The sequence below is a fragment of the Salvia splendens genome, chromosome 16 (assembly GCF_004379255.2).
Source record: "Salvia splendens isolate huo1 chromosome 16, SspV2, whole genome shotgun sequence".
Lineage (NCBI taxonomy): Eukaryota > Viridiplantae > Streptophyta > Magnoliopsida > Lamiales > Lamiaceae > Salvia > Salvia splendens.
Window position 1 is genome coordinate 11,726,390 of NC_056047.1, and position 26,760 is coordinate 11,753,149.

The 26,760-nt window shown below is 38.5% G+C and overlaps 3 protein-coding genes across 4 annotated transcripts; 1 reads left to right on the forward strand and 2 right to left on the reverse strand.

Moving 5' to 3' along the window:
• Positions 1–639: 639 nt before the first annotated feature.
• LOC121772180 (zinc finger protein 4-like) lies at positions 640–2,893 on the reverse strand. Of its 2 annotated transcripts, none has more exons than XM_042169181.1 (2): positions 2,678–2,893; positions 640–1,577 (listed from the first exon to the last, which is right to left on the reverse strand). In XM_042169181.1, the coding sequence occupies exon 2, from the start codon at positions 1,539–1,541 to the stop codon at positions 846–848; it is 696 nt and encodes a 231-aa protein (XP_042025115.1). In that variant the 5' UTR covers positions 1,542–1,577; positions 2,678–2,893; the 3' UTR covers positions 640–845. The 2 variants fall into 2 exon arrangements, with proteins under 2 accessions (XP_042025115.1, XP_042025116.1); XM_042169182.1 differs by lacking the exon at positions 2,678–2,893 and adding an exon at positions 2,307–2,640.
• An 11,929-nt stretch (positions 2,894–14,822) lies between these two features.
• Positions 14,823–20,858, forward strand: LOC121769742 (histidine kinase 4-like). Its single transcript, XM_042166492.1, has 12 exons — positions 14,823–15,040; positions 15,454–15,942; positions 16,241–16,477; positions 16,572–16,741; positions 17,535–17,753; positions 17,857–18,043; positions 18,135–18,186; positions 18,278–18,507; positions 18,632–18,730; positions 18,893–19,593; positions 19,757–20,260; positions 20,333–20,858. Exons 2-12 carry the CDS (start codon positions 15,604–15,606, stop codon positions 20,571–20,573), a joined length of 2,979 nt encoding a protein of 992 aa, XP_042022426.1. The 5' UTR covers positions 14,823–15,040; positions 15,454–15,603; the 3' UTR covers positions 20,574–20,858.
• A 28-nt stretch (positions 20,859–20,886) lies between these two features.
• Positions 20,887–23,692, reverse strand: LOC121769743 (annexin D5-like). Its single transcript, XM_042166493.1, has 6 exons — positions 23,536–23,692; positions 22,860–23,005; positions 22,511–22,729; positions 21,780–21,995; positions 21,609–21,698; positions 20,887–21,503 (listed from the first exon to the last, which is right to left on the reverse strand). The coding sequence occupies exons 1-6, from the start codon at positions 23,609–23,611 to the stop codon at positions 21,297–21,299; spliced, it is 954 nt and encodes a 317-aa protein (XP_042022427.1). The 5' UTR covers positions 23,612–23,692; the 3' UTR covers positions 20,887–21,296.
• Between the last annotated feature and the right edge of the window lie 3,068 nt (positions 23,693–26,760).

The following is a 26,760-nucleotide window of genomic DNA, read 5'->3' on the forward strand; positions in this document are numbered from 1 at the left end:
CGGCGAGTGGGACCCACGCACGCCGCGGGGAGCGCCACGTCGCCGAAGCGCGTGGCGGCACAGACCGTGCCGCGTTTCGTTCCGTCGGCACCCGGCACGGAATGGGAACGGAACCGGGACGAAACCATGCGCCGCAACGCGTTCCGCGGCGAAACCGTTCCGACGGAACGGCACGCGGAACGCCGGCGGCCCGCGTTGCGGGTGCTCTTATTTGAATAATGTGAATGACTTGATTGAACAAGTTGACGGAATATATTAAATTCGATATCATATGCATAAGTCGTAGGATATTCGGGCTAGGTAAGTTGTAAAAATGCATAAATGAGGCTTAACTGATTATTTCAGTTTGACAGTCATTAGAAATGGTTTAAAGTAGCCATAGATAATAGTAGCATGCATATCAAACTTGCGTGTTACTAGTACTACTATAATGAACCCTAAATTCATTCCATATGAGACCACAAGTATAGCATTCTGATGTGGTTTCCACCAATTTATACAATGCATTCGAAACACACGCCATCCAGTTCAAAAGATTTACTCTAAAATATAAAAATTATTTCCTTATTCCTTCAATACATCACCCTGATCTTGATATGCTTCAATAAGAGTACAAATTGAGTGGATTACAGAAAGATATAAATGGAAATTTCAGCAGTATTATAGTCGACATTAGAGTGATAGTACAATATTAGTGTTCTTATCCCAACTACCAAATTATAGCATCTCCACACCAAGAATCACTGTTTGAAGCTGCAACCTCTAAATCATCACCATCTCCACCACTCAAATCTTTGTACAATTATTTATGCATCACATGTAAAACTCCAGTGCCAAAAAAATTGTCAAAGTTTGAGGTTTAGGTCAGGAAGAGATGAATGTTCTCTCCTCGGAGGCAGAGCCGCCCCGCCCGCCATATCCGAGCCCTGCCCCGATTCGAAGGCCGGATGCCCCCGGAGACCCTCCATTTGTCGGAAGCTTCCCGGCCACGATAGCTCCCCTTCTTCGTACTCCATACAGAGTGGCAATCCGAAGTAGCCTTGATCTATAAACCTAGCACCGCCACCACCGCCTCGTATCCCCTGCTCCGGGTGCATTGAAGCATGAGCCTGGATGCCTAGAGACCGGAAGGCGGATCCGTGGAGGGGGAGGGAGGCGAGGCTGGCGTATCTGTCAGAGAACATCTCCATACGCATGGCCCTCTTGGCGAGCGTCCGCTCGCGCTTGTGGGCGTTCTGGTGGCCTCCCAGTGCCTGGGAGCTGTAGAACTTGCGGCGGCAGTAGTTGCACGAGAAGACTCGAGAGGAGGGTGGAGGGGGGTTGTTGGCGACGGCATCACTGGGGGGTTTGAGGTCGGGTTCAGGGGAGCCGTTGAGGCCGAGGGTGAGGTCTAGTGTGACGGGCTTGTTGATGAAGCTGTCATCGAGGCAGGATGAGGTGTTTCGGCTCTCTTCCTTGGAGTAGACGGAGGCGTTGGAGGCGACCTGGCTGCTCACCTCGGATTCGTCCTCGGATTCCATGTTCATATTTGGAGGCATCATAGCTCGGTTCAACCAACGCCTAGTTTACTCACTCACCTGAAATTAAGAATGCTTAAGCTAATCAGTTGAGGTGCTAGAGAGAAAGGAAGAGAGTTAGTTCTCTATCATTAACATTCCATATTAGCATATATGGATTGATCAATTTTTAGATCATTTGGTCATGTAATCCTTCAAATACTGAGAGTAATTTTTATCAAAGGGAAGCCAAGACTCTAAATGTAAGAATAATTCTGCATTACATTTTCGAGATTAAGTTCCAAGTTCATCCAATTAAACAAGGAGAATGAATTTGTAATCCAACAAATCAAACACTCCTATATTGCAAATTGAATTAGTCGTTCCGAGGAGAGAAGCAGGATATGAGGAACCGTACTAATCTGGGATTACAATATAACTGAACAAGGAAGAGATAGTTTAGTTCAGAGCAAAATGATAATCCATTTTGAAGACTATTCAATTATGTAAAAACAATGAAAGAGTAAGAATCTGCAGATATTATTTTAACTTGTAGTAACTGACAGACCAAAATTGGAATAGAATTTCAAAAGGTAATGCTGTTATACAAGGTAAAATAGTAGTTTACAAATTACAAGTACTACAACATTCTTACAACATGACAAACTTGAGCTATATATGTACCATAATATCCGATTTCCTTAACCCTATTTATTTATTTTGCTCGAAGTAAGGATTCTTAATTCATTGTCCAAAATTACTTGGTGCAGACACACGAAATAAAGAGATAAAATAACCCTAGATTCATACTCAATAAAGGCTTTAGTTGGAAACAAAGGCGCTGCATCTCGCAAAACAAATAAAACCATCTTTAAAGGAATCAAAGTTATGAGGTTTCCATAGAGGAAAAAATGAAGCTATCCAACAAGAAATTCCCAGATCACAAGTCATATCACAGCATCAGATTTCTGTTACAGAAAAAAGCAAACAAAACCAAACACATCCTCAACAAAACCCAAAATCAGATCCATCATCAAAGAACAAGAAGAGGATATATATATGGAATAAAAAACAAAAAAAAAACAGTTAAACAGAGAGTCCAATCATGGAAAAGAAGTAGGTAGAAAAAGGAAAAAGGGAGGGTTTGTTTGAACTCTGAAGTTAGAAGAGAAGGAAGGTACCTTGAAGCAGCAGAAGAGGGGGCCTCAGCTTCAGAAGTGAAAAGACAGAGGTTCTAGTTTTTACCAAAAATGGTTTAGGTTGAGGAGAGGAACACAAGAATTGGATGGGGAGATAAGATCATTGGAGAGAGAGAGAGAGAGAGAGAGAGAGAGAGAGGGGTAGTGGGACGTCAGATAAGTCAGAGAGAAAAGCAGATTAAACACAGAGACAGGGGAGGGGGGGGGGGACTGTTTTTTGTTGGCCTCTACTATCAAATGAAAAAAGCGTTTGCATTATGACATTACATATTCATGTACATAACTATAAAGACAGGCACCAGAGGAGAGAGAGTGAGAGTCCCACTCACCATAGAAACTAGTGTCTATTCTATACCGTAACGATCCTTTCAATCTCTTACACCGCCCACCAACGATAAACATAAACCCTTCTCAATTTCTCATTTACTACTATTAAACTCACAAATGAAATGGGGTAAATTATTTTGAAATAGGAAAAAGACATTGCCCATTCTAATAAACCATAATATCCAATCATTGTCTGCTACTTATATTAAAGAAATAGGGTGGCTAAGGGGCAGGATGATATTCACCTACATATTAACATAGATATGTTTATTTATTTAAGTATTTAATAAAAAAACAAAGAAAGTCACATGTGGGACTTCAATTTCTATTGGATTCTTCTGGCCAAATGGATGCATGGTTTGTCCACATCATATACATATTATATACTCATTATAATAATTTTGTTTCGTAAATGGAAATCTATCAAACCTGTGAATTTGATAAACATATACAATCAATTATTGCATTATTTACAATCTTGTAGTAGTACTACATTATTGGCACCAAAATCTATCTCTATATATATGTGTGTGAGAGAAAAAGTCTCAACTAAATAAGATAAAGGGCATTAGCAATGGGGCTCCCCACCAGCAGTGGGGCGCCCTAAAGCGCGCCACGTCATCATTTTTTTAATATTTACAAAATCCATACGAATTTTAAAAAAAATAATACATTAAAATACGAATTTCAAAAACTTCATTTCATTTAATAAAAATTAATACATTACAATGCGAATTAAAAAAAAAGCAAACTCAGCGACGGCGGTTACGAGTCCACACTTCTCCAATCATGTCGCTCATGAGCTGCGCATGCTCCTGTTGGTTGCGCATTGAGGCCTGTCTAGATAGAACCTCTTCGAAGCCTAACGGTAACCCTCTATCGGGTGTGTCGGTCGATGTGCCAGAAGAGCTAGATGCACGGTCGTCTTCATTCCAGTCGATGATGCTTCCGCCTTCACTCTCGACTATCATATTGTGCATGATTATGCACGCATATATGACATCGGCGATGACTTCCTTGTACCAGAAACGAGCCGGCCCTTTCACAATTGCCCACCGTGATTGGAGCACCCCAAATGCCCGCTCGACATCCTTCCGCGCCGCCTCCTGCTTTTGCGCTAATAAAACCCTCTTCTCACCAATTGGACAGCTGACCGTCTTTAGGAAAACTGGCCACCGTGGGTAGATGCCATCGGCCAAGTAGTACCCCATATGGTATTGGCGTCTGTTGGCAGTGAACTCGATGGCCGGGCCGTTGCCGTTACATTGGTCGGTGAAGAGGGTGGACGAGTTGAAGTTGATGTCGTTGTTCGACCCGGCTACGCCGAAGTAAGCATGCCAGATCCAGAGCCGATGGTCAGCGACGGCTTCGAGGATCATCGTCGGGTGGCTGCCCTTGTATCCACTTGTGAATTGGCCTCTCCACGTTGTCGGACAATTCTTCCACTCCCAGTGCATACAATCGATGCTCCCGAGAATCCCGGGAAACCCGTGCGCCCTCTTCTGCATCAGACCCTGGCAATCAGTAGCTGTCGGCTTGCGCAAATATGTGTCGCCATAGGCCTCTACTATCCCCCGACAAAAGCTCTTCAGACACTCGCGGCATGTAGTCTCCCCACAATGGAGTTACTCGTCAAAAAGGTTCGCCGTGGTGCCGTATGCCAACTGACGAATAGCAGTCGTGCACTTTTGCAATGGTGTAAGGCCGGGTTTCCCGATGCCGTCCTCCTGAAACGTGAAGTATTCATCACGTGAAGACAATGTACGAACAATGCTGAGAAAAAGGTACCTCGACATTCTAAACCGGCGGCGGAAAACAGTCGGGCCCCATCGCGGTTGATCGGCAAAATAGTCTTCAACCAGACGTCTGTGAGCTTCCTGGTGGTCGCGTCGGACATACGACCTATGTCGAATAGGCCAATGGACTTGCTCAGCCGCCGCGGCCGCCGCCTCCTTCTCGCGCTGCATTTGCGCATAGCATGCCGCCATGGCCTCTTCAACGGCTGCATCTAATGCTTCGTCAAGCGAACCACCGGATTCAGACGAACTAGAACTATTAATGTCATCGCCGAGATTCATGTTGGTTGGATGTAGAGAGAGAATATGTAAAGAGATAGTCGATATGTTCGTATGCACAACTGAATGAGAAACGAGATTTAAATAGAAAATCAAAACCGTGTGCCATCGCCCGCGTCGATCGTCCGCGACCTCCACAATGGGGCGGACGATGGCGCGGCCGATGGCCATTGTCCGCGCTATCCTCCGCGACCGAAGTATAGGGCGCGACTATCGTCCGCGCCCTATGGCACGCACCTGCAATGGGTGCAACCGATGGATGGCGCGGACGATGCGCGCCATCGGGCGTGCCATCGTCCGCCCATTGCGGATGCTCTAAAACGCTAAGAGCATTAGCAATGGGGCGCCCTATGGCGCGCCACGTCAGCAGTTTTATCCTCCTACCTCCCCACCTGCAGTGGGGCGCCCTAAGGCGCGCCACATCATCATTTTATTGTTTTGTTTAATTAATTTAACTGTTTTCAAATAACAAGTAACGAGTAAATAAAAAACGGTCTAAATAACAAACGGTGAAGTTTTAATGAAAAAAAGTTACATCATTGAACTAATAAAAAAAAAACTAAGTCGGACCAATTCCCAACTTCCGACGCAGCTCATCGAGTAACGCCCGGAGATATTCGGCTTCGTCGGGGTCGGTACATTTCTTGAGGGCCCTGTGCGTCTGCAACATCGTCCTTGCCATCGACGCTGTTGCTAACGACTCAAACGCGGTGGCCGTCTGGGTCGGGAGCTCTACCGGGACCAGAGCTTGGGTTGCAGCGGTCGACGATGAGGTCGCGGTCGCCTTCCCCTTGGCCTTCGCAGCCTTGACGCCGGGAAGACGCCGGAAGGACACCGGTGTGCCGGAACTCCCTTCATCCACGTACGTCCGGTTGAGGTCAACCGGGTGACTGCCGCTGCCGCTACTCGTGTAGTCACCAACTTCGGTGACCTTCGTCCTCTTCGGCGCACCAGTGTGCAGAATTCCACCTTGGAACTTCTGCTTCTCCCTCAAGAGCGCCCAGATGGCCTCGTGCTTGAAATCACCGAACATCGATCGGTACGACAACATCGTTTTAGTGCGCACGTCGCTCGCGCTCTCGCCGCTCACCTGTGACCGCGTGAACTTCTCGAACTCCGCCGCGTACAAGTTCACTTGCTTCTTGACTTGATCCCAGTGCTTGCGGAGTTGCTCACGCTTGCGCTTGTACGCGGTCGGCGTCTTGACCGAATTGTAGAGGTCTGCGATGCGTTCCCAGTACGCGATCTGTCGCTGGTTGTTCGCGAATATCGGATCTTCCGATATATCTACCCAACACCGGGCCAAAGTGAGAGTTTCGTCGTCGTTGTAGTTCGTACGGCCGGGGGCGTACTCATCGCAATCACCGGGAGGCGACAACTTCTGCGCCCGCTGCCGGTTCCGCTTCTTTCTGGCTGGGGCGGAAGCGGTCGCGGCGAGGTCGGGATCGACCGCTGCGGTTGGGCGGTGCGGAGACGGCTCCATGTCAGACAACCCATACGATTCCGTACTGAAATCAGGATCGTAATGGGTGTTGGTGTCGAACGAACGATAATCGTCGGGTTCTGTACCTGGCCAATGCGCCCCTACGCTAAACGTAGGACTATTGGGGTTTGAATCCATTTCGTAGTAATTATGTAAATGTAAGTTTCGAAAATGAAATCGCGTGAAATGAAATGTTGCAAATGAACGGTATTTATAAAAAAACGAAACCGCGTGCCATCGTCCGCGACCTCCACAATGGGGCGGACGATGACCATCGTCCGCGACAGCCGCAATGGGGCTGACGATGGCCATCGTCCGCGCTATCCTCCGCGACCGAAGTATAGGGCGCGACTATCGTCCGCGCCCTATGGCGCGCACCTGCAATGGGTGCGAACGATGGATGGCGCGGACGATGCGTGCCATCGTCCGCCCATTGCGAATGCTCTAAGCACGCCAATAAAAAAGCTAATAAAGTTATAAATAAAACGATCGGATGTGTGAAGAAGTGGACAATACTTTATAGAAAAAAACTTTTTTGAAAGTTAAAACAAGCATCATTAGAGTTAAGCTTTTATTGGGCGTTCAGACGAATAGGTACTGGTCTTTCAAAGTAGAAACAAAAATAAGAATATAAAGACAACAACTTTGATTGGTGATATTTTTACTCTGAGAATCAAGTTGTACTCCTTTCGGTTTTGGATAAGTATATTCAGATAAAAAAATTTAGTCGCCTTCTTATTAATTGTCGTGTGGAATATGAAGTGCCTCGTACTACTATTGATTAATCGAATCAGAGTAATCTTTGTATTTTGTGTTCATTAGTACTGAGTTTCCAATGAAGAATTCATCTTGTAATTAATATAGTCTATAGATATACTTTATGTATTGGGATTATATATTTATATTTTTTTATCAATGTCTATTAAGTCTCTAAAATACAGTACTATGATTTTGGTTCCATAAATCTGCTCCCTTTATTAGTGTTTAAGTAATTTAAATATTATTCTTTACGCGAAGATGCTCTATTAAAATAATAATTAAGATATCATATGTTCCTTTTACTAATTACAAAAGATTTAATAATTGGAATATATAAAGCATCACCAGGCAATGGTTAGACTAAAAAAAATGTGGACATTTTTATTCCTTGAAGTTTGAACAGTTGAAAATTAAACTTGAAAATATGATGCGGCGTTAGTTGGATGGAGTCAATTAGAGTCAATTAAAAATGCATTATTGTAGATTAAATATCTTCCAGTGGCAATATACATGAATTTAATTTTAAAAATAAATGTATGTCGTTTTATGATCTCTCAACTTTCCACAATGAACTAACTCGACGTCAACGGTCAACGTATGGTTAATAGTAGTAGTACTACTCACTCCACTACTTATTAAAGGATCAAAATAGTGGAATCATTTTCTGGGTCTTAAATACGAGGTTGATATCTTACTATCGCTTCAACTAAATGTCATTCTATGATTATCTCACACTTTCCACAATTTAAAATAATTAATACTAGTAATGTTTTTACTGCAGTGCTCAAGCTGTAGTAAAAATTACCAGATAATTATTTTATTTGTAAATTAGCTATTTACCAAACGATGCAGAAGTCCGAAACATGCATGTTAATTATCAATTCATAGTTATATTAGTACCATATATAAATTATCAAATTTCCTCCGAGCGGTAATTAAAAGTCGCCTAAGAGCATTATATTTAATGGTATGTCTTTTTAGTTCTACAATAAAACTCCTAAATTTATTAAAAAAATAAAACTTAAGGAAATAAACTAGAAAGCAAATAAATTATCAAAGTTCACTTCAAGCTCCAAATAAAAGTCGCCTAAGAGCATAATATTTAATGGTTATGGTATGGATCAACCAACTACGCAACCCCAAATGCGGAGTATCTAAAACATGAACTCATCTAGAAAAGCTATAAGCAAAATGGGATAAAAAATCTGCTGCAAAGTTACCTTATCATACACATGCCGAACCACGCCTGAGCCAAAATCTTGAAGAATGTCACGTACCTTTTGTACTAAAGAGCGACAATTAGTCGAGATATCTAACAAAGCTAAGCGGTGTCTTTTTAGTTCTACAATAAAGAATCCTAAATTTATTGAAAAATAAAACTTAAAGGAAATAAACTAGAAAGCAAACCCTAAATTGTAGAAGTAAATGTAGAGGAAGATAACTAGAAAAAAGAGTTAAAAATGAAAATAAAAAAGGAACCGCCACAAAATGGAATGGGGAGCCATAACTTTGGCATTCCCATCCCATCCCATCCCATGCCTCCTCTGTGATGAGTGAAATAATAAAAATGATTGTGCAGCCAACACAGCACATGTAAATTTCCTCTCATCGATCATTCTCCTATTTTGCCCACACACTAAACCTGTGGACCATTCCCACTTATTTAAAGTTGCATCATTCTCTCCAATCTATTTATTGCACATCATCAAATCTTATACTATTATTACCTATATTTACTCGTCTGCACTCTGCAGTGACGACTACTTCAACCAACTAATAAAACAGTTCAAATGCACTTTTAAAATCTCTTATGTGAAGTTTAGTCTCGTAATACGATGTAGTACGTATTGTGGGTCTTACTAATTTTCCACATTATGTGGTGGTCTAGTATAATTCTCACCGTCTACGATCGTTGTAATATTTTAATTGATTTATGTGCCATGTAATTTAAACATAAAATAAAACAGTTCAAATAAGGGAAATTGGTCTCCAAAATCATGAAATTTGACTGAAATTTGGTGTTGTTTACTTTATGAACTTGGAAGTTGATCACAAAAATTACAAACTTTGACCCCATAGCCAATTTCCCACAATTTAGATTTATTCGCATATCTATACTGACATGAAAACTAGGAAAGGTGGAGTAATATATGAATGTATCAAAAGTTCAAAACGTTTCATCATTTTTAATACCTTAGATTAATAAAAATGGTCTCTAAAAATTTAAATTTTGGCCAAAATCTAGCAGTAGTACTATTTATCATGAAAATTTATGAACTTTGACCTTATAATTGAATACAACAAATCGACATCATTTTGAAGAACATGCACAACGATTTGAGTTTTTTGTTTTCCTATTTGAGAGTCGGATGTGTTTAAGAAATTGGAAAACTGAATCAACGGTTTATTGGGTTTTGAGGCTATCCGCATCGCCGTTGCAGTGGTCGTCAATTAAGAATTCGGTGACTTTGCAATGGTGTAATGGAAGATTTTGGTGGTGAAGAGATAGACAGGGATGGAGAAATGAAATTGGAGCATAAACAAATAATATTTTAATTTTACCTAAAATTCAAAATAGTAGTATTTGATAGAAGGTCAAAGTTCGTGATTTGTTTGACAAACTTAAAGTTTGTGGGAAATGTCATATTTTATCAAAGTTTGTGATTTAAATTGAGTTATTTTGATGGATTAACTTGCCACTCCATCTTTAATTTGGTCACATGCTATTCTCAAAATCCTATTTCCATCCCTTATAATTTGTCATCATTTAACTCGGCATGAGTTTTAAAAAATGTAATAGAAAGTTAGTTAAAAAAACATTATAGATTTTATATACTTAGTTTTACAATAAAATGTATGTGGAAATGAGTTAGTAGAATGTGAGTCCATTATCAAAAATGATAAAAATGAAATGTGAAAATTTTTTAGGGGCGAACGAAAATGAAAATAAGTGATAAATTTTCAGGGACATAGATAATATATCATGAGAAATTGACTATGAAGTCAAAGCTCAAATTTTTATAATCAAATTTTAAGCATGAAAAATAGTAGTAAATTTATATTGATCAAATGATGTTTTATCAAAAATTCCAAACAAAAAATCTTGTTCCCCATCCCCACAAAAGACTTTCGTGTACTTTTAAAAGACAAGTAATTGGAGCACTAGCTAAACCCAATAGCTAAAGTCCACAAATTGCGTATTAAATAAACATTATCCCAAACATATCTAGATTTGAACAAGATCGCCTCATTTATAATCTCTTTCTTTCTTTATTCCTAATTATTTGTTCCAAAGCATTAAATTAATGACTAAGTAATCTCGTAACCATAAATTATTAGATAGTGGAAGGAATGCTGATTCCCATCGAGCCCCTAACCTTAATTTTAAATTGGTGTTGTACTGTTTAGACCTTTCTAAACTTCATGAGCTGTCGTAATTTATAGTAGAGTGATGCTAAATGGTCATAATGTAGCCGGCCATAAAGAGTTAATTTAATCCATTTACATGTATAAAAAAAATTAGAATTACCGATATAAACTTATATGTGTGTGAATGGACTTGTGAGTTGATACTTATCTTTGAATTCCATTACGTAAAACACATTAATATCACGAATTAGTGTATACGTTGAACAACAATCAAGAAATGACAGTAGTAATAAGTTGAGCAAAAACTACGAAAGAACAACACTAACATGTTGAGCAACATATAATGAAGATTATATAAAAGTAAAATCAAGTAGTATTAAACCATAAATTTGAAAAAAAATTAATTTTTTTATTATTTAATTAATTTATGGCTGGTCATAATGTGGCCGCATAGCATTATTCTTTATAGTAATAGTTTAATATTGTACACCATATTATTATACGATTATTTGTACGAACTCCCATACTATGATAAAATCGAGCTAATTTTTCATTAAAAATAAGAGAAATCAAATGAAAGAAATATGTGGCGATGGTATTCAGGTGAAATAGAGTGTGGATATTTATATGGATGAGACATTTATAACCTACCACTTGTGAATGGAGAATAATAATTATCATCTATTTTAAGATCTCAGAAAATCATAATCAAGGTGTGGACTAAACTTGACCTAATTAGGTCCATTTTTTCTAGCCCATACTAGTCTCGATTGCTATCCATTTTCCCTTTTCATGTGCTGTATTTTTCGAGACGATTTGAAACTAGTTTGAATTTATTATATTATCAGTTTATGTGCTAAACCGTTGTTACAGACTCATTTATTTTAAATTTACAATGTGTTATATCACCGGGAAAAAAATCTACTTGTATAAGACTCATATTTATAATTGATTGTGAGCAAAATATTTTTTAACAATCGAAGAGTATATTTTACATTCACAGCTATTAGTATCTAATTCCTTATCTAATCAGAAAAATTTTAAGGCGTGAACAAAACAGTGTAATAAAATAAGCCCAACAAATATTTGGGCCTGTACGGTCCAATCAAGAAAACTATGCTGGATTTATTTTGTCATTCTTAGTAGTACCTTTATTTCTATATTAATGACTACTTCCACAAAAAGTAGGACTTTAGACGACGTATGTTTCCCAAGTAATTAAGGTTAAATGCATGTTTATTTTGACGAAAGAAAACAATAAAGGTATACTAAGAAAATTATGCTTTATATAGAAATTTTAAAAGTATGAGCACAACAACTTGGCCCATGTGATGCCAAATACGGATATTGCATGCATAGCATTATCTACTTTAAGCACAAATGATTATCAGATAATACGATTACTATTTTCTAAAAGTAAATTCCACATTACATAGTTGTGGAGAAAATCTCGCAACTTATCCAAATTGGCATTGTTTTTCCAAAGTTGTACAAATTGAGCTAGGCTAAATTTATTTTTGTTGACCAAAACATTATAGGATTCCACATTTGCTATGATTAAGGTTTGGTGCCATAAGATGGTTGGCTTTGAAATAATTAAATAAGACAAAATAACCTCTAAAGTCAGCTAGTTGATAGTGCTTATTAGTCAAAACATGATTATTATAGTATAATAATAATTAAAAAAAAAACCATCGAAGTCAGCAACATGTCCATGCATTATCAAGGGTCTAGATATTTCAAATACGATAGTGAATGTTTTTTACACTTTTAAAAAAAAGAGAAAGGTTTTAAAAAAACTAAGACGACTAAGTTCCATGACATAATTATGCACAAATAGCTACACATCATAACCAAGGTCAGTTCAAACACACTTAACTCCACAGTTATGTTGATTTTCACCTTCATTTTCGTTAAACTTTGTGATTATATTATCTTTATCTTTTTAAAAAATAATGAATCAATAAAAGAATGTAAATTAAAAACGATAAATAAAAAATTAAATATTGTATTTATCTTTTTAAATTGAAGAAGGTTATAAAACATCTCAATTACCATGCAAGTTGGAGAAAGCATTTTCACAAAAAAAATATAAATACGATAGTTATTATTTTTATCATTCTATTTATCTTTCATTGAAGTTGCTTTAAGTTAATTGACGAGAGAGGGGTAGTGTTCAAGATACACAAAAGTAACATCGATTTTTTATTCTTAGATTAACTTTTTTTACTTTTGAATATATTTGAAAGTGATTCAATTTTTTTAGCGAAAAAATATACTCCTCATAATTAAAATTTAACAAGAGTGAACTACACAAATGGTCCCCGAACTATGTGCTTTGCATGCAAATGATACCTAAACTTTAAAAATATTGTGGGTAGTCCCTGAACTAAGGTATAATCACAGTTTTGATATTTTTTCACTATTCAGCACATTTTTGCACCAAAAATGCCCCCAAGGCATGAAGGGCAATTTTAGACTTTCATATCTAGATACTAGATTTGATATTTTCTTTATTTTTCTCTCTAGTACTAAATATGATATTTTCTTATAGTTTGAGTACCTAAAATGATACTCCCTCCGTCCCAAGGAAGATGACTCATTCCTTGGGCTGGACGGAGTTTTATGCAGTTTTATTCTGTGTGTTGAGTGGAGAGAGAGGTAAAGTAAGAGAGAGGGAATAAAGTTGAGATAAAAGTGTTTCAATTTATAATAATGAGTCACCTTGGATGGGACGAACCAAAAAGAAAAGTGAGTCATCTTTAGTGGGACAGAGGGAATATTATTCACTTCACTTTTTTAATCAATCTATTTCATATCTTTTTTCTCTCTCATTCTCTAAAATTTTAGGAAGTAAAAAATTACAATAAAAAATAGTATGAATTTCTTAAATATATTAGTTATAAAAATAAAAATTATAAATTTAATTATAAAATAATTTGTAGCAAAATTTCATTTTGATTTTGATAGTGATTTGATTATTTTTTTTAGTATTAAAAATTATTATTTTTTAATTAAAACTAAATTCTTAATTTTCAATTAATCATAATATTTAATATTAAAAATTATTGAACCATAATCAAATGAAATTTAGATAAATTTTATTTTGATAATTAAATTTATAGTTTTAAATTTTATTCCATATTTAAGAATTTCATAGAGTATTTTTTTTATTTTAATTTTTTACTTCCTAAAATTTTTAGAGAAAGAGAGAGAAAGAAATAAAGTGGTTGAAAAAAGTGAAGTGAATAATATCATTTTAGATACTTAAACTATAAGAAAATATCATATTTAGTACTAGAGAGAAAGACAAAGAAAATATTAAATCCAGTACGTAGTTATGAAAGTCCAAAAATGTCCTTCATGCTTTGGGGGTATTTTTGGTGCACAATATTGTTAAAGTTTAGGTACATTTACGTGCAAAACACTTAATTCAAAGACCATTTGCGTATTTCACTCGTTTAACAATTATATTCACCCATGACAATTGAAATTAACGAGTAAAAGCTGTTTGCGTTGACAAGTTGAGAGAGAAATAGTTAGAGTATCCACAATAGCGGACTAGCCCGTGGACTAGCCGCTAGTCCGTGTGCTAGTCTACTATTGTGGGCGGCGAGCGGGTGACGGACATCCCAGGAGGACGAGAGGTCGTCCGTCGGATAAGGCGGACGTCCGCCTCCTTGTCCGTGCGCTCGTCCGCTATTGTGGGCACGCGACGGATAAGAGGCAGGACATCCCATTTTTTTTAATTTTTTTAATTTTTACTTTTTACTTTTTTATTTATACTCAATATTTAAAACTAATTGCACTTCATTTTTTGCATATTTGATAAACATTAACAATTAAAATGAATTAATCGTATTTTTCAATTTATTTTATTGGCTAGGGTATCGGTTAGTCCTAGTGCTAGTCCACTATTGTACAGTGGAAAGTCCTAGTGATGTGGCAGCAGAATGGGAAGTCCTAGCGACGTGACAGAAGATGTTTTTGGAAAGTCCTAATGCTAGTTCGTGGGGAAGTCTGTCCTATTGTTGATGCTGTAATGAGTCTTAGTTTGATTTGAAATGGTAAAGAAGGGGGACAAGAGCGTATCTGGGAAAATCCTGAAATTCGATTCAGTTTACTTAAAAAAGTGAGCTATCACATTAAAATGATATTTTCGGGCCCCCCAATTAAACAATGTGAACTCAACCACATCATACTGGAGTACACTGAATCCAGAATTGGGTAGCTCTTTCTTGCTAATATTTTACTTGTGTTTGTGTTTGTAGTGAGAAGAAAGCAGATGGGATGGTCAAAGATGAAACCTTGGGCAGTTTGAGTATGCGTGAGGTAATATTTTAAGGGAGTGAGGGCAGAGAAACGTGCTTTATTTTGTCTGTCTCTTCTTGAAAATTATGTTCGCGCTTCAATAGAAAATCTATGCATGATTAGGGGTCTTCTTCTTTGTTTAGGGTTTAGGGTTTAGGGGTAATTTTTCTTTGGAATTTGGGGAGGAGGGTTTCGTCTTTTGAGGTCTGCAACAAGGCCATGCTTTGCTCCTTCATCATGGCATTGTGATTTGTGAGAAGAAATAATATTTAACTCTTTCTTTGAACAAATTCCTTCAACTTAAGGCTTTTCTTCTAGTTATGGGGTTTGTTCAAATCTGTGAAATGTGGATGATGCTTGTACCACACCACAATATTGCTGTAATGATTCACCTTGAGCCGACGAAAGGCCTCTTCTTTAAATTGTTGTTGCAGGAACAAGCGAGTCTTGAAAAGCTGTAGCAAAAAACCTCATGAGTGTGTGTACTTGCGTGTCTTTTCTTGAACTCTTAGACTCCCTTTGTATTTGAGGGAGGGTGAGGATTCTTAGTTGAAGTGAAAAATAAAAGGGGGGATTTTTGGAAGATGAGTGAGAAAAGGCAAGGGTGCCACACAGTGGCTGTGAGGGTGAATGAAGCAGCTGGTACTAAGACCAAGAGAAAGCATTCTGCTCTTCTGACTTACTGTTCGAACCGTGGGGTTTTGGGAATCTTGATCTTGCTAACGTTATTTTTGAGTAAGAATATTTATGATCATATGGATGATGAGCAGCAGAAGAGGAGGAAGGAAGTTCTTGTAGGCATGTGTGATCAGAGGGCTAGGATGTTGCAAGATCAATTTAGTGTTAGCGTTAATCATGTTCATGCCCTTGCCATCCTCGTCTCCACTTTTCACTTTTACAAGAATCCCTCTGCAATTGATCAGGTTTGTGGCATTCTACACTTTCTTTACCATAGAATTTACAAGAATCTTGCTATAAGGACTTTGGTTTTGTGTTAGAAATGTGAAAATTTGATTTCATTGTAATATGGAGTATTATGGAGTGGAGTATTTGTTATATCTAGTGAAACTGACCAAGGTCTTCGTAATGCTTCTAGTGAGTTAGAGCACTTTATTAGTTGAGAGTTGATACATAGTAAAACTCAGTTGGATGTCACACTTTGTTTCTAATTTTGAATTCGTTGCTCGTATATGAGAAAATATATGATGGTGGTAAATGCAGGAAACCTTTGCCGAATACACAGCTAGAACAGCGTTTGAGAGGCCTTTATTGAGTGGGGTGGCCTATGCTCAGAGGATTCTGAATTCAGAGAGGGAAGAATTTGAGAGACGGCATGGATGGACCATTAGAACAATGGAGGAGGAAGAGCCTTCCCCCATTAGGGATGAGTATGCTCCAGTAATATTCTCTCAAGAAACTGTTTCCTACATTGAATCACTTGATATGATGTCCGGGGAGGTAATTGAATACATTTTTTGATGGAGTATATTTTTTTGGTTGTGGCTTGTGAGGGTTTTCATCTTCTGACTACTAGTTCCTTTTGTCAACACAGGAGGACCGTGAAAACATACTGAGGGCTCGAGCTACTGGTAAAGCAGTACTTACTAGCCCATTTAGGTTGCTAAACTCGCATCATCTTGGGGTTGTTTTGACCTTTCCGGTTTACGATTCCAAGCTTCCCCCTAATCCCACTGTGGAAGAGCGGATTGATGCAACGACAGGGTAAGCAGTTGCTCTGTCTATTTGAATTGACAAATGGATCACTCTTTCATGCTCTCATAGTGAATAATTATCCTATGTACTGTTTCATTTAGATCCATTTCCTAAATTCCATGTGTTGTGACCAAACGGATTACATTTGCATCACTTTCAGATTCTGATACCATCTAAAGTAGCTCTGCTTTAGCTACTTAATACTGAAGTAAATATTGCGAGTTTAATGATAAACTACTGAATTATAATTATGGAACAGTAAAAATAACAATTTCTCTAAACTTGTAAAGTTGTCTTCATTTATGCATTACACTTGCATCCCATTGTAAATTTCCGATTCCAGTACCATCAGAAGTCACATTGTGTTTACTACAGTTCTATAATTAACCTGAAGTAATTACTCTGACATCAATGAAAATTTGAAATCACAACTATATAACAGTGGGAATCATACTTGCTTGACTCTTCTAGATTTGTAATATGATATGGAATTCATGCATATGTCCAAGTATGTTATAGAAAATAGTGACTCTTGATTTGTTTATTTTTTTGTTATTTATTTAGTTATAGATTTATTGATTGAAGTCTGTGTAAGCACTTTCATAGAATTTGGACATCAATATATCAATATCTAGTTCTCCTCTCTGAATAGAGATAGGGGGAAAGCACAATTCTTATTTCTGCTTCAGTTGAGGTTCCTAATATCACACAGTAGTTTTTAACCCAACACTAATGCGAACAGTGTTTGCTCCGTGCGTTGCATTGCCTTAACTGGTGTTAATCCAACACTACTTTCATTTAGGTACCTAGGTGGGGCCTTTGATGTCGAGTCCCTTGTTGAGAATTTACTTGGGCAACTTTCTGGGAATCAGGGGATTGCTGTTAATGTATACGATGTTACCAACTCTTCTGATCCTCTGATCATGTATGGCCATCAATCTCTAGAAAGTGATATGTCACTTAAGCACATGAGCAGGCTGGACTTCGGAGATCCATTCCGCAGACATGAGATGATATGTGGGTAGGTGCTCAAAACCCTTAAATCATTTCTTAGTAAGTTGATTGTACAGAAATATGTAAACAGAAATGAAACTTGATTCTTCTTATTTGGATTCTGTCTTTAGGTACCTTCAGGAAGCTCCAACATCGTGGATTGTGCTAACAACATCATTCTTTGTTTTCGTGATTGGCATATTAGTTGCATATATGATATATAGCGCCGCAATCCACATTGTCAAAGTTGAAGATGATTTTGATAAAATGGAGAAACTGAAAGCTCGAGCAGAAGCGGCAGATGTAGCCAAATCGCAGGTTTTTCATTCAGTACTTGCTCTTCAAAATTATGTCAATCTGCTGCTTCTCGATCTTAATTGGCTTTATTTAATTTTCTGTATTCTTGCAGTTTTTGGCTACTGTGTCACACGAAATAAGAACTCCCATGAATGGAATCCTAGGTATAATGTTGTCTTCTGAATTCTGATTTATAATATTATTCTCATTTTTGACAGATAATTGGGATATGTAACTCAGTTTTTGCCATTGCAGGAATGCTACAGTTGCTACTAGACACGGAGCTGAGTTCAACACAAAAGGACTATGCTCAAACAGCTGAAGCTTGTGGAGAAACACTGATAACCTTGATAAATGAAGTGCTTGACGCATCGAAGATTGAAGCTCACAAGTTGGAGCTTGAGGCCGTTCCATTTGACCTTAGGACAATTTTAGATGATGTTTTGTCCTTGTTCTCTGAGAAATCTAGGCAAAAGGGTGTCGAGGTTAGTCTGGAAATTTGTTAGAATCAAATTTATTGCCTTTCTCTTTTTTACATTCGTCCTCTTCAGTGTCTTATTTGTTTAGAACTTCTACGTGCAAAATTATGTAATTAACTGGAGAGTGCAGTTGGCTGTTTTTGTATCAGATATAGTACCCGAAGTTGTTGTCGGGGACCCCGGAAGATTTAGGCAGGTCATTACCAATCTTGTTGGAAACTCAGTAAAAGTAAGTGTCATGATCAAAGCTTCTAACTTCCACTCACTGTGTATTTGAATCCTCAGTCTTGAAAAGTTTGTTTTTTTCTGAACAAAAAATAAAATTAAAAGCCTTATCTGTTGAGCTGAAATGGCCCCTTTGCTCATGTTCTTTATTTAAATATTTTGACAGTTCACTGAGCAAGGGCATATATTTGTTCAAGTCCTCTTGGCTGCACAAGCAAAGTCGGTTATGGATGCGAAGACTGAAAGCTCCACGAATGGAGAATCTGAGTGCAAGGTGCAATCTTGTGTTAGGCAGTACAATACCCTTAGCGGCAGACAAGCTGCCGATGATCGGAGCAGCTGGGAAACGTATAAATATTTAGATAATGAATCCAGTGATGCTTCGAGAATTGTGATGAACTGTGATGCTTCTCATGGTGTTGCCTTGATGGTATGTGTCGAAGACACTGGGATTGGTATCCCTGAACAAGCACAAAAGCGGGTGTTCACGCCTTTTATGCAGGCAGACAGTTCTACTTCTAGAAATTACGGAGGAACGGGTATTGGGCTGAGCATTAGTAATTGTCTTGTAGAGCTAATGGGCGGTCAAATGGACTTCAAAAGCCGTCCCCAAATAGGGAGCACCTTCTTTTTCTCTGTTGAGTTTCGAAGCTTTAAGAATAGTTTAGTTATAGATCTGAAGAAATCTTTCCTTGATGATCTGCCTAATGAGTTTAAAGGGATAAAAGTACTTATAGTTGATGGCAAACCTGTTAGAGCAGCTGTTACAAAGTACCACTTGAAGCGACTCGGCATAAAGCCTCAAACTGTCTGTAGCATTGCAAAGGCAGTTGCCGTTTTCAGAAAAAATGGCTTCCTAGTTTCTAGGTAAGCACATGTATTTCTTGTTTTTCTAGTAGGGTATTTGCTAAATTTCACTATATATCCTTTGTTTTGGCTATGAATCTTCTTGCTGTGTGTACATCTCTCTGTTTTCTGACAAAGGTAACCTAGCAATCTAAGTTGTTGTTTCCTTTGTTTTGTGGGGCAGAGATGAAAGGCCGCCAGATGTATTACTAGTTGAGAAGGATTGCTGGATTTCCGGTGAAGAAGATGACACGATGCTGTTATCCAGCGGGAGAAAAAATGGTCACTCATATAAGCTACCAAAGATGGTCCTGCTTGCAACCAACATTACAACTGCCGAGTGTGAGAAAGCAAAGGCGGCTGGATTTGAAGATAGCGTCCTCATGAAACCTCTGAGAGCGAGTATGGTGGCTGTGTGCTTGCAGCAGGTATTGGGGATCAGCAGGAAAAGCCAGCACGGAAAAGACACACCGAACAAAAGTATAGGTAAATCTGGCTTGCTATCTGGCAAGAAGTTGTTGGTGGTCGACGATAATGTGGTGAACCGCAGAGTTGCTGCCGGTGTTCTAAAAAAATTTGGTGCAGAAGTGCACTGTGTTGCGAGTGGCCAAGAGGCTCTGAAATTTCTCCAAATACCACACGAGTTCAGTGCCTGCTTCATGGATATTCAGATGCCTGAAATGGACGGGTGCGTGTTACTGTCTCTCCTATGCTACGAGCATGGAACGTATATCTAACTTCTTGCTTCCTCATGCTGCAGGTTTCAGGCGACTACTCTTATTCGGGAGATGGAGCATAGCGCAAATGCACAAGCAAATGGAGTGAAGGGCAAGTGGCATATCCCGATATTGGCAATGACAGCTGATGTTATATATGCCACACTGGAGAAATGCTTGAAGATCGGCATGGATGGATACGTGTCTAAACCTTTCCAGGAGAAGAGTCTGTACGAGGCTGTGGCAAAGTTCTTCGAACCAAAGGCAGCAGTAAATGCTTCTTGATTCATCTCTCCGACAGTGCCAGCGATTTTTTCCTTACTGTGCCGCCTGTGGATTTGCTGAATGGCAGGTAAGGGCGGTCGCCTTGACTCCGTTGGCAATGCGTGGACAATGTATATTGATTAGGGAAGATGTAAATGTTTGAGGGGTTCCACGAAATGTGAGTCTTGGTCACGAAGTCTCTGTAGTATTTCATCATTTATGTATGTTAGTTATTGTGTTGTAGAATTTAAGTGTGTAAGCGATAGTTGCTGCCATTCATAATCATAACCTCTTTCATCTTCATTATTGTGACCTCCCAGTCTGTATGTATATATTTTTGATAAATGCATTAATTTATACAGTTCACTCAGAAAAGGAAAAGTGATAATCAAATCCATACATGATTAGGTCTTTAATGCAGAAAGCTGAAAGGGACAAACCTTAGTCCAATATACAGCTTAGGACAGCTAAAAAGCAATAATTAAGTACAGAGAGACAATACGATAAGATATAACTACCTAGCAAGCATTACACACTGCTAAATTTGACGTGGAAACAACAATATTACACACAAAAGCAGACAATTGAAGGACATACAGAATAATTAGACTTTTCTTCTAACTCATGGAACTTTACTTGCAGGGAGACACTTCCAAGAAACTCATTTTCATGGCCAACCCCATAAGATATACAAACAATGAACCACGAGATCAAGAAAAGCGATTATTACACACTCGACTCCGTCTAGCGGTGTGTGGCACCTAAAAGAGCCAGAAGGAACGTTCTGTAATGGCTTGATGTTTCTGAGTGCACTGCATCGTTGAGTGACTTTCCGTATTTCTTTTGGTACTCTGCCTTTATATACTGCAGATCAATCTCAGCTCTTGTCACTATCACTCTGGTAATAGTTGTATCATCACTTCCCATACCCTTCATTGCCTTGTGCAGCATCTGTAGTACAAAGTGAAACTTGCAGTCATTACACATTCATCATGATATAGTCAAGAGATATTGCAAATCCTGGAGAGAATATAATTAAGACGGTTCGTAGTTTACCTTTGCAAAATACTTCCCAGGGTTTTCAGCACACTGTAATACAGTCAAGAGACCAAGTTCAAAGTTCCCAGAGGTTTCACTTTTTATGGCCTGCAGAATGATTCGTAAATGTTTATTCATCCAACGGACAGTTTCTACACGCAAGATTACAGTCTTTAAAGGAGAGAGTACCTTTTTAAGTGAGCTTCCATACATGCTATGATAAGCAGAAGAAACAGCAGCCAATTGCGCCCGGCTTCGTTCAGCAAAAATGCGTATGAAAGTGTCCTCATCAGTTCCAAGCTTCTTCTCACCAGCTTTAAAGAGAGACTTAGCATCATGTTCTGCTGTCGCCCTGTCTACCTCCGGACCTTCATAACGAGGAGCACTAGCGTATGCAAGTAGCAACTGTAGTGTAGAGCAGGGAAGGACATAAGCAAGGATTTTAGAATGAAACTCTTTGTCATGATTATATCATAGATTGTGAATATTTTTTTACATCTTTGCATTATTATTTGCTACACTTGTATGCATATGCTGAACATTTTGTTGCTGACTAATGAGCATTTCGCATTTGATAAAATTTTTTTTGTTTGTCAGTATAGCTAAAGAGTCTACCATTCTTTTAGAAAAATTAAAACGAAACAAAAATTGTGCCAAAATTCAAGCAAATCTTGTGAGAATGAATCAAAAGAAAAGTAGACAAGGAATTTGATGGAATAAAACAGGGAGGTATCTTAGATATGACTCAGTCACCTAGTGGTTTATTGACAGAAACCGCCAAGCATACTCAAAACAAAAACAGAGAAAAGTGTCAAGTGAGTGTGAAACACCATTTTATCCACATGGATTTCGTTGATGTGTTAATATGTGCATCTGATGTGTGTGTGTGTGTGTGACAGAGAGAGAGAGAGAGACTGGACCTTTTTTAGATCACCGGTTGCTTGGAATTCAATATCATGCTCAAGGTAAGCCTGAAACTTGGCATGATAGATTTGTTTGAAATGTTGTATTTGAGTTGAAGTACGCGAACAAATGACTTCAGTAGCAGCTTTCAGGTCAACGAAATCACCAGTCAGAGCTTTCCTTACTACCGTTGCATCACGTACAGCTGGATCAGGCATCCAAAGCAAAATTGCTCTCTGATAACATTTCCAAATATAAACATGAAGATTGGTTATAAAATAGAAGCTGTTGGAAAGACAATTCTATAAGTTAATATTAGTGATAGCTTATGAATGGACAGAGAGTACGGATAATCCCCCTTTGTACCTCAATATCACCCCTGAGTTCTGAAGCCAGGCGTTTAGTAAGTTCTTCAGAGTATATAGTTTTGTACTCTTGCTCGATGAGAGCACGTTGCATTGCATTTCTGTGAGCAAGAATATTAATCACTTCTGCAGTGTCACACCCAAAACCTGAAATTTGCCATCATCTGTTAGACTAGCTAGCAGATTTTCTTTTCATCTCTAACATTTAATGTACAAATATCTCAGATGCTCCTATACAACATCAAGATGAAACAGAACCTCCAGCTTATTAGCACAATGATAAGAAGCAATTCAAGGGCAACAATGTTGGCTGGTAGTCAACTAAGTAGTTGGATTCATGACTTCATGCTAATGTCATGAGCTTCACGACAGATGTTCTGATCTTATAATGGTTGATCAACTATCTCATTTACTGGAAACATTCTCCCTAAAACCTTTTCGCATTCTATTAACCAGCCCTTTCTTTAAGTCCTAGCCAGTATATATGTGATTCGAGTCGGAATCAGTTTGCTGATTAACAATCGTTGTTCAGGTTACAAATTACTTGCAGAATATCAAATTTCACGAGAGGATTACAATAGGCATGACAAATTAGAACCTAATTACAGATCGAGACTCAGACCTAGCTAAACCCCCAAAAATGCTTTACATTTGGAAATTAATACGCTGTAAGTTACCCTTGAAAGCGCGGTAGAGTGCCATAGCATCATCGCGAGGGGAAGTCAACACAGGAGGAACGCTCAACGTCGCCATCTTTGATCCTTTCTCTCTCTAGTCAATCCACTCTGATAATGAAGTGGAGACTAAGCAGGTTCACTTATTAATAGTACTACTTGTCACTGCACAAGCGCGTAAATTAGTTCAGCAACGCGTTGATGATGACTTTAACTTCACTTTATTACCTTATTCAACATATATCCAATCCAGATTATTGGCGTCTAATTGCTTGTTTATTTCCTTCTCATTATTTCATTTATTTTAATTTTTTTCTACCAACCAAAACACGTTAACTATTTTGTTTTTATTTGTATTATTCAAAATTATTGTATATCGAACTATCTCACCACCGATTTCTAAAATAACCGAATAAGTAACGTGCCACTCGCCTCAACACTAGGCACACCATTGTATGCTACGTTTGTTTGTGGCTATGTTAGAGTGTCCACAATGGTGGCCCTTGAAGGCCACCAAAGTTGGTCCGACCATGAAATGTGGCTCTCCATGGTAAATAAACAAAAACAACAAGGGCCACGAAATGTGGCCCTCTTAAAAAAAAATAATTTTTTTACTTTTTTAATTATATTTTTTAATTTAACTACAACAAATTTAATTAGCCTAATAATTTGGAAAATAAACATAATTTAATAAAAAAGTGAATTACAGATAAATTTTCTTCGTATTATAGATAGAGGAAAATTATACAACGAAAATTTTTAAAAAACACTACACAAAAAGACGCCACCCAGCCGCGGTGGAAATTGAAATGGTAGTATTTATAAAAGAATTTTCGAAAATTAAAAAAAAAAAATAAATTTTTCGCGGCCCAGCCGCGTTTTGTTGCCCGCTGCAGTGGAGGGCCGCGGCTCACACGGCTCAGCCGCAGCTCCCTCGTGGCTCTCGGCCCTCAGCCGCGAATCGTGGCTCTCTGCAGTGGGGGCCGCGCACCCGAGCCACTGGCCGCGGCTCCCCCACTGTGGACACTCTTACGGATGCCCTTCATATCAAGTTGGATGTCCATGCATATTCATATAAAATAAATGGATATGGATATTATCCGTTTAATATACAAATTTTTCATGGTTTTCTAAAATTGCACGCAATACTCTTTTTTCAACACACTCTTTAACTTATGTTTTTTATAAATTTGCACATGATTTTAAATTTGAACAGTCACAGATTCATACGTAGACTAATTTGACAATTTGAAAAAAAATACAGTAGCATAAAATTAACTACTACAACGATACAATATTGGATGATTAGATAACTGCCAAATCGAGGTACATCAGATGCATACGCCATTATATAATGTGAATCCTACAAAAGATGTCTCTTTAAATGAGTAATTATTTTTTATTAACATTGTTCTCTAAAAACAATGTGTGGTGTACATTATTACGTATACATCACTAAGAGCGTCCACTATAAGGTGGACGCGGCGGTCGCCGCGAGCGGGGCGATGGCGGGGCGGAAGCGGGGCGGCTTAGAGTGGGAAGGGTGTCCGCCGCGGGGGTGGACGCGGCGGGTGAGGGGAGGGACGGCGGACGCGGAATCGCCGCGTGCGGGGAGAGGACGCGGCGACCGGGCTATAGCCGCGCCTATAGGCGCGGCGCCTATAGTGGCACGAAGATGAAGCCGCGGCTATTGCATGCGATTTTTTTTTTTTTTTTTTTTTACATTTCAATTCATCTATAAATACACCCCACTCCATTCATTATTTTCACACCATTCAAACACAACATCTATACAAATTTCTCTCACTACAATTTGGGGTCGGAAATGAACAATTTGTGCAACACCAGGCCGTCCAGGAGGTAGCGGCTCGTTTGGTGGAGGAGGCGGAGGATGCGGAGGCTCCGATCCCTCGCACCATTACTCATCGGCGAACAATCCCACGAGACCACGTCGGTGCTCACCAACGTTTAATGGATGATTACTTCGTGGATAACCCCCGTTTAATGTAGTGTGTGATTTTAATTTTAATTTAGTGTGTAATTCTAATTTTAATTTGTATTTTATTTTTATTTTTATTTTTAATTCGTATAAGAGTCCGATAAATTTGTTCTTAATTACTTGAAATATTATAAAATGAAAGTTGATTATAAAATTTGGGACTATTGGAGGTGTCCACTATAGTGGCGGACACAAAATTTTGGGGCTATGGACAAAAAATTGGGGGTAGGGACAAAAAACTGGGGCGGGGCTATTGGGCGTGTCCACCTTATAGTGGACACCCTAAGAGCGTCCACTATAGTAGGACGCGGCTATAGCCGCGTCTTGGGGGCGGTGGGCGGGCGGCTATAGTGGGGAAGGTGGGCGGACAACTTTTGGGGCTATTGGGGGGGGGGGGGGGGGGCGACGCGGGATAGCCGCGTTCGCGGCGAGGACGCGGCTATTGGAGGGATGTGAAAATGTAGAATTTTGTATTTGGAATTTTGGGGCTATTGGAGGTGTCCACTATAATGATGGAAATAGAATTTTGGGGCTATGGACAATAAAATTGGGGCTATGGACAAAAACTGGGGCGGGGCTATTGGGCGTGTCCACCTTATAGTGGACATTCTAAGAGACGTGTTTAAGACATGTACTCATTAATTAAGAAAAGTTGAAAATATAACATTAGGATACAATGAATTAAAAATATGATAAACAGGTGTTTAAGATAATTTACAAATAAAGAATGCAAAATAAGCTATACTATTGGTAGTATTTAGAGTACATATAATTGTCAAGCTCAATCAAAATTACCACACATCTCAAAACTGTATAGTACTCCATTAGTATATGGGAATTAGTTGAACATATTTAATAATAATAATAATAATAATAATAATAATAATAATAATAATAATAATAATAATAATAATAATAATAATAATAATGAGTAATGACAAAATTGATATTTTTATTGCATGCCATGAGGTTTATGTATTCGTACTATTATTGTGTAATTGTATTGATGTCATTACTTGGAATTTTAGTAAGTAAAACTTAAAAATTTTAGTCGTTAATCGATATCAATAAGTTTTGGGCTCGGCCCAAAGTGAAACGATCAAACACCACAGTCGAACTAAACGGCCCTACTACAAAAATTCGATTAGATTTAACAATTAAAAACATAAATTAATAAAAACCCTAGTTCATTCTTTCGATATAAAAAAGAACCAGTGCTAGGGTTGTCG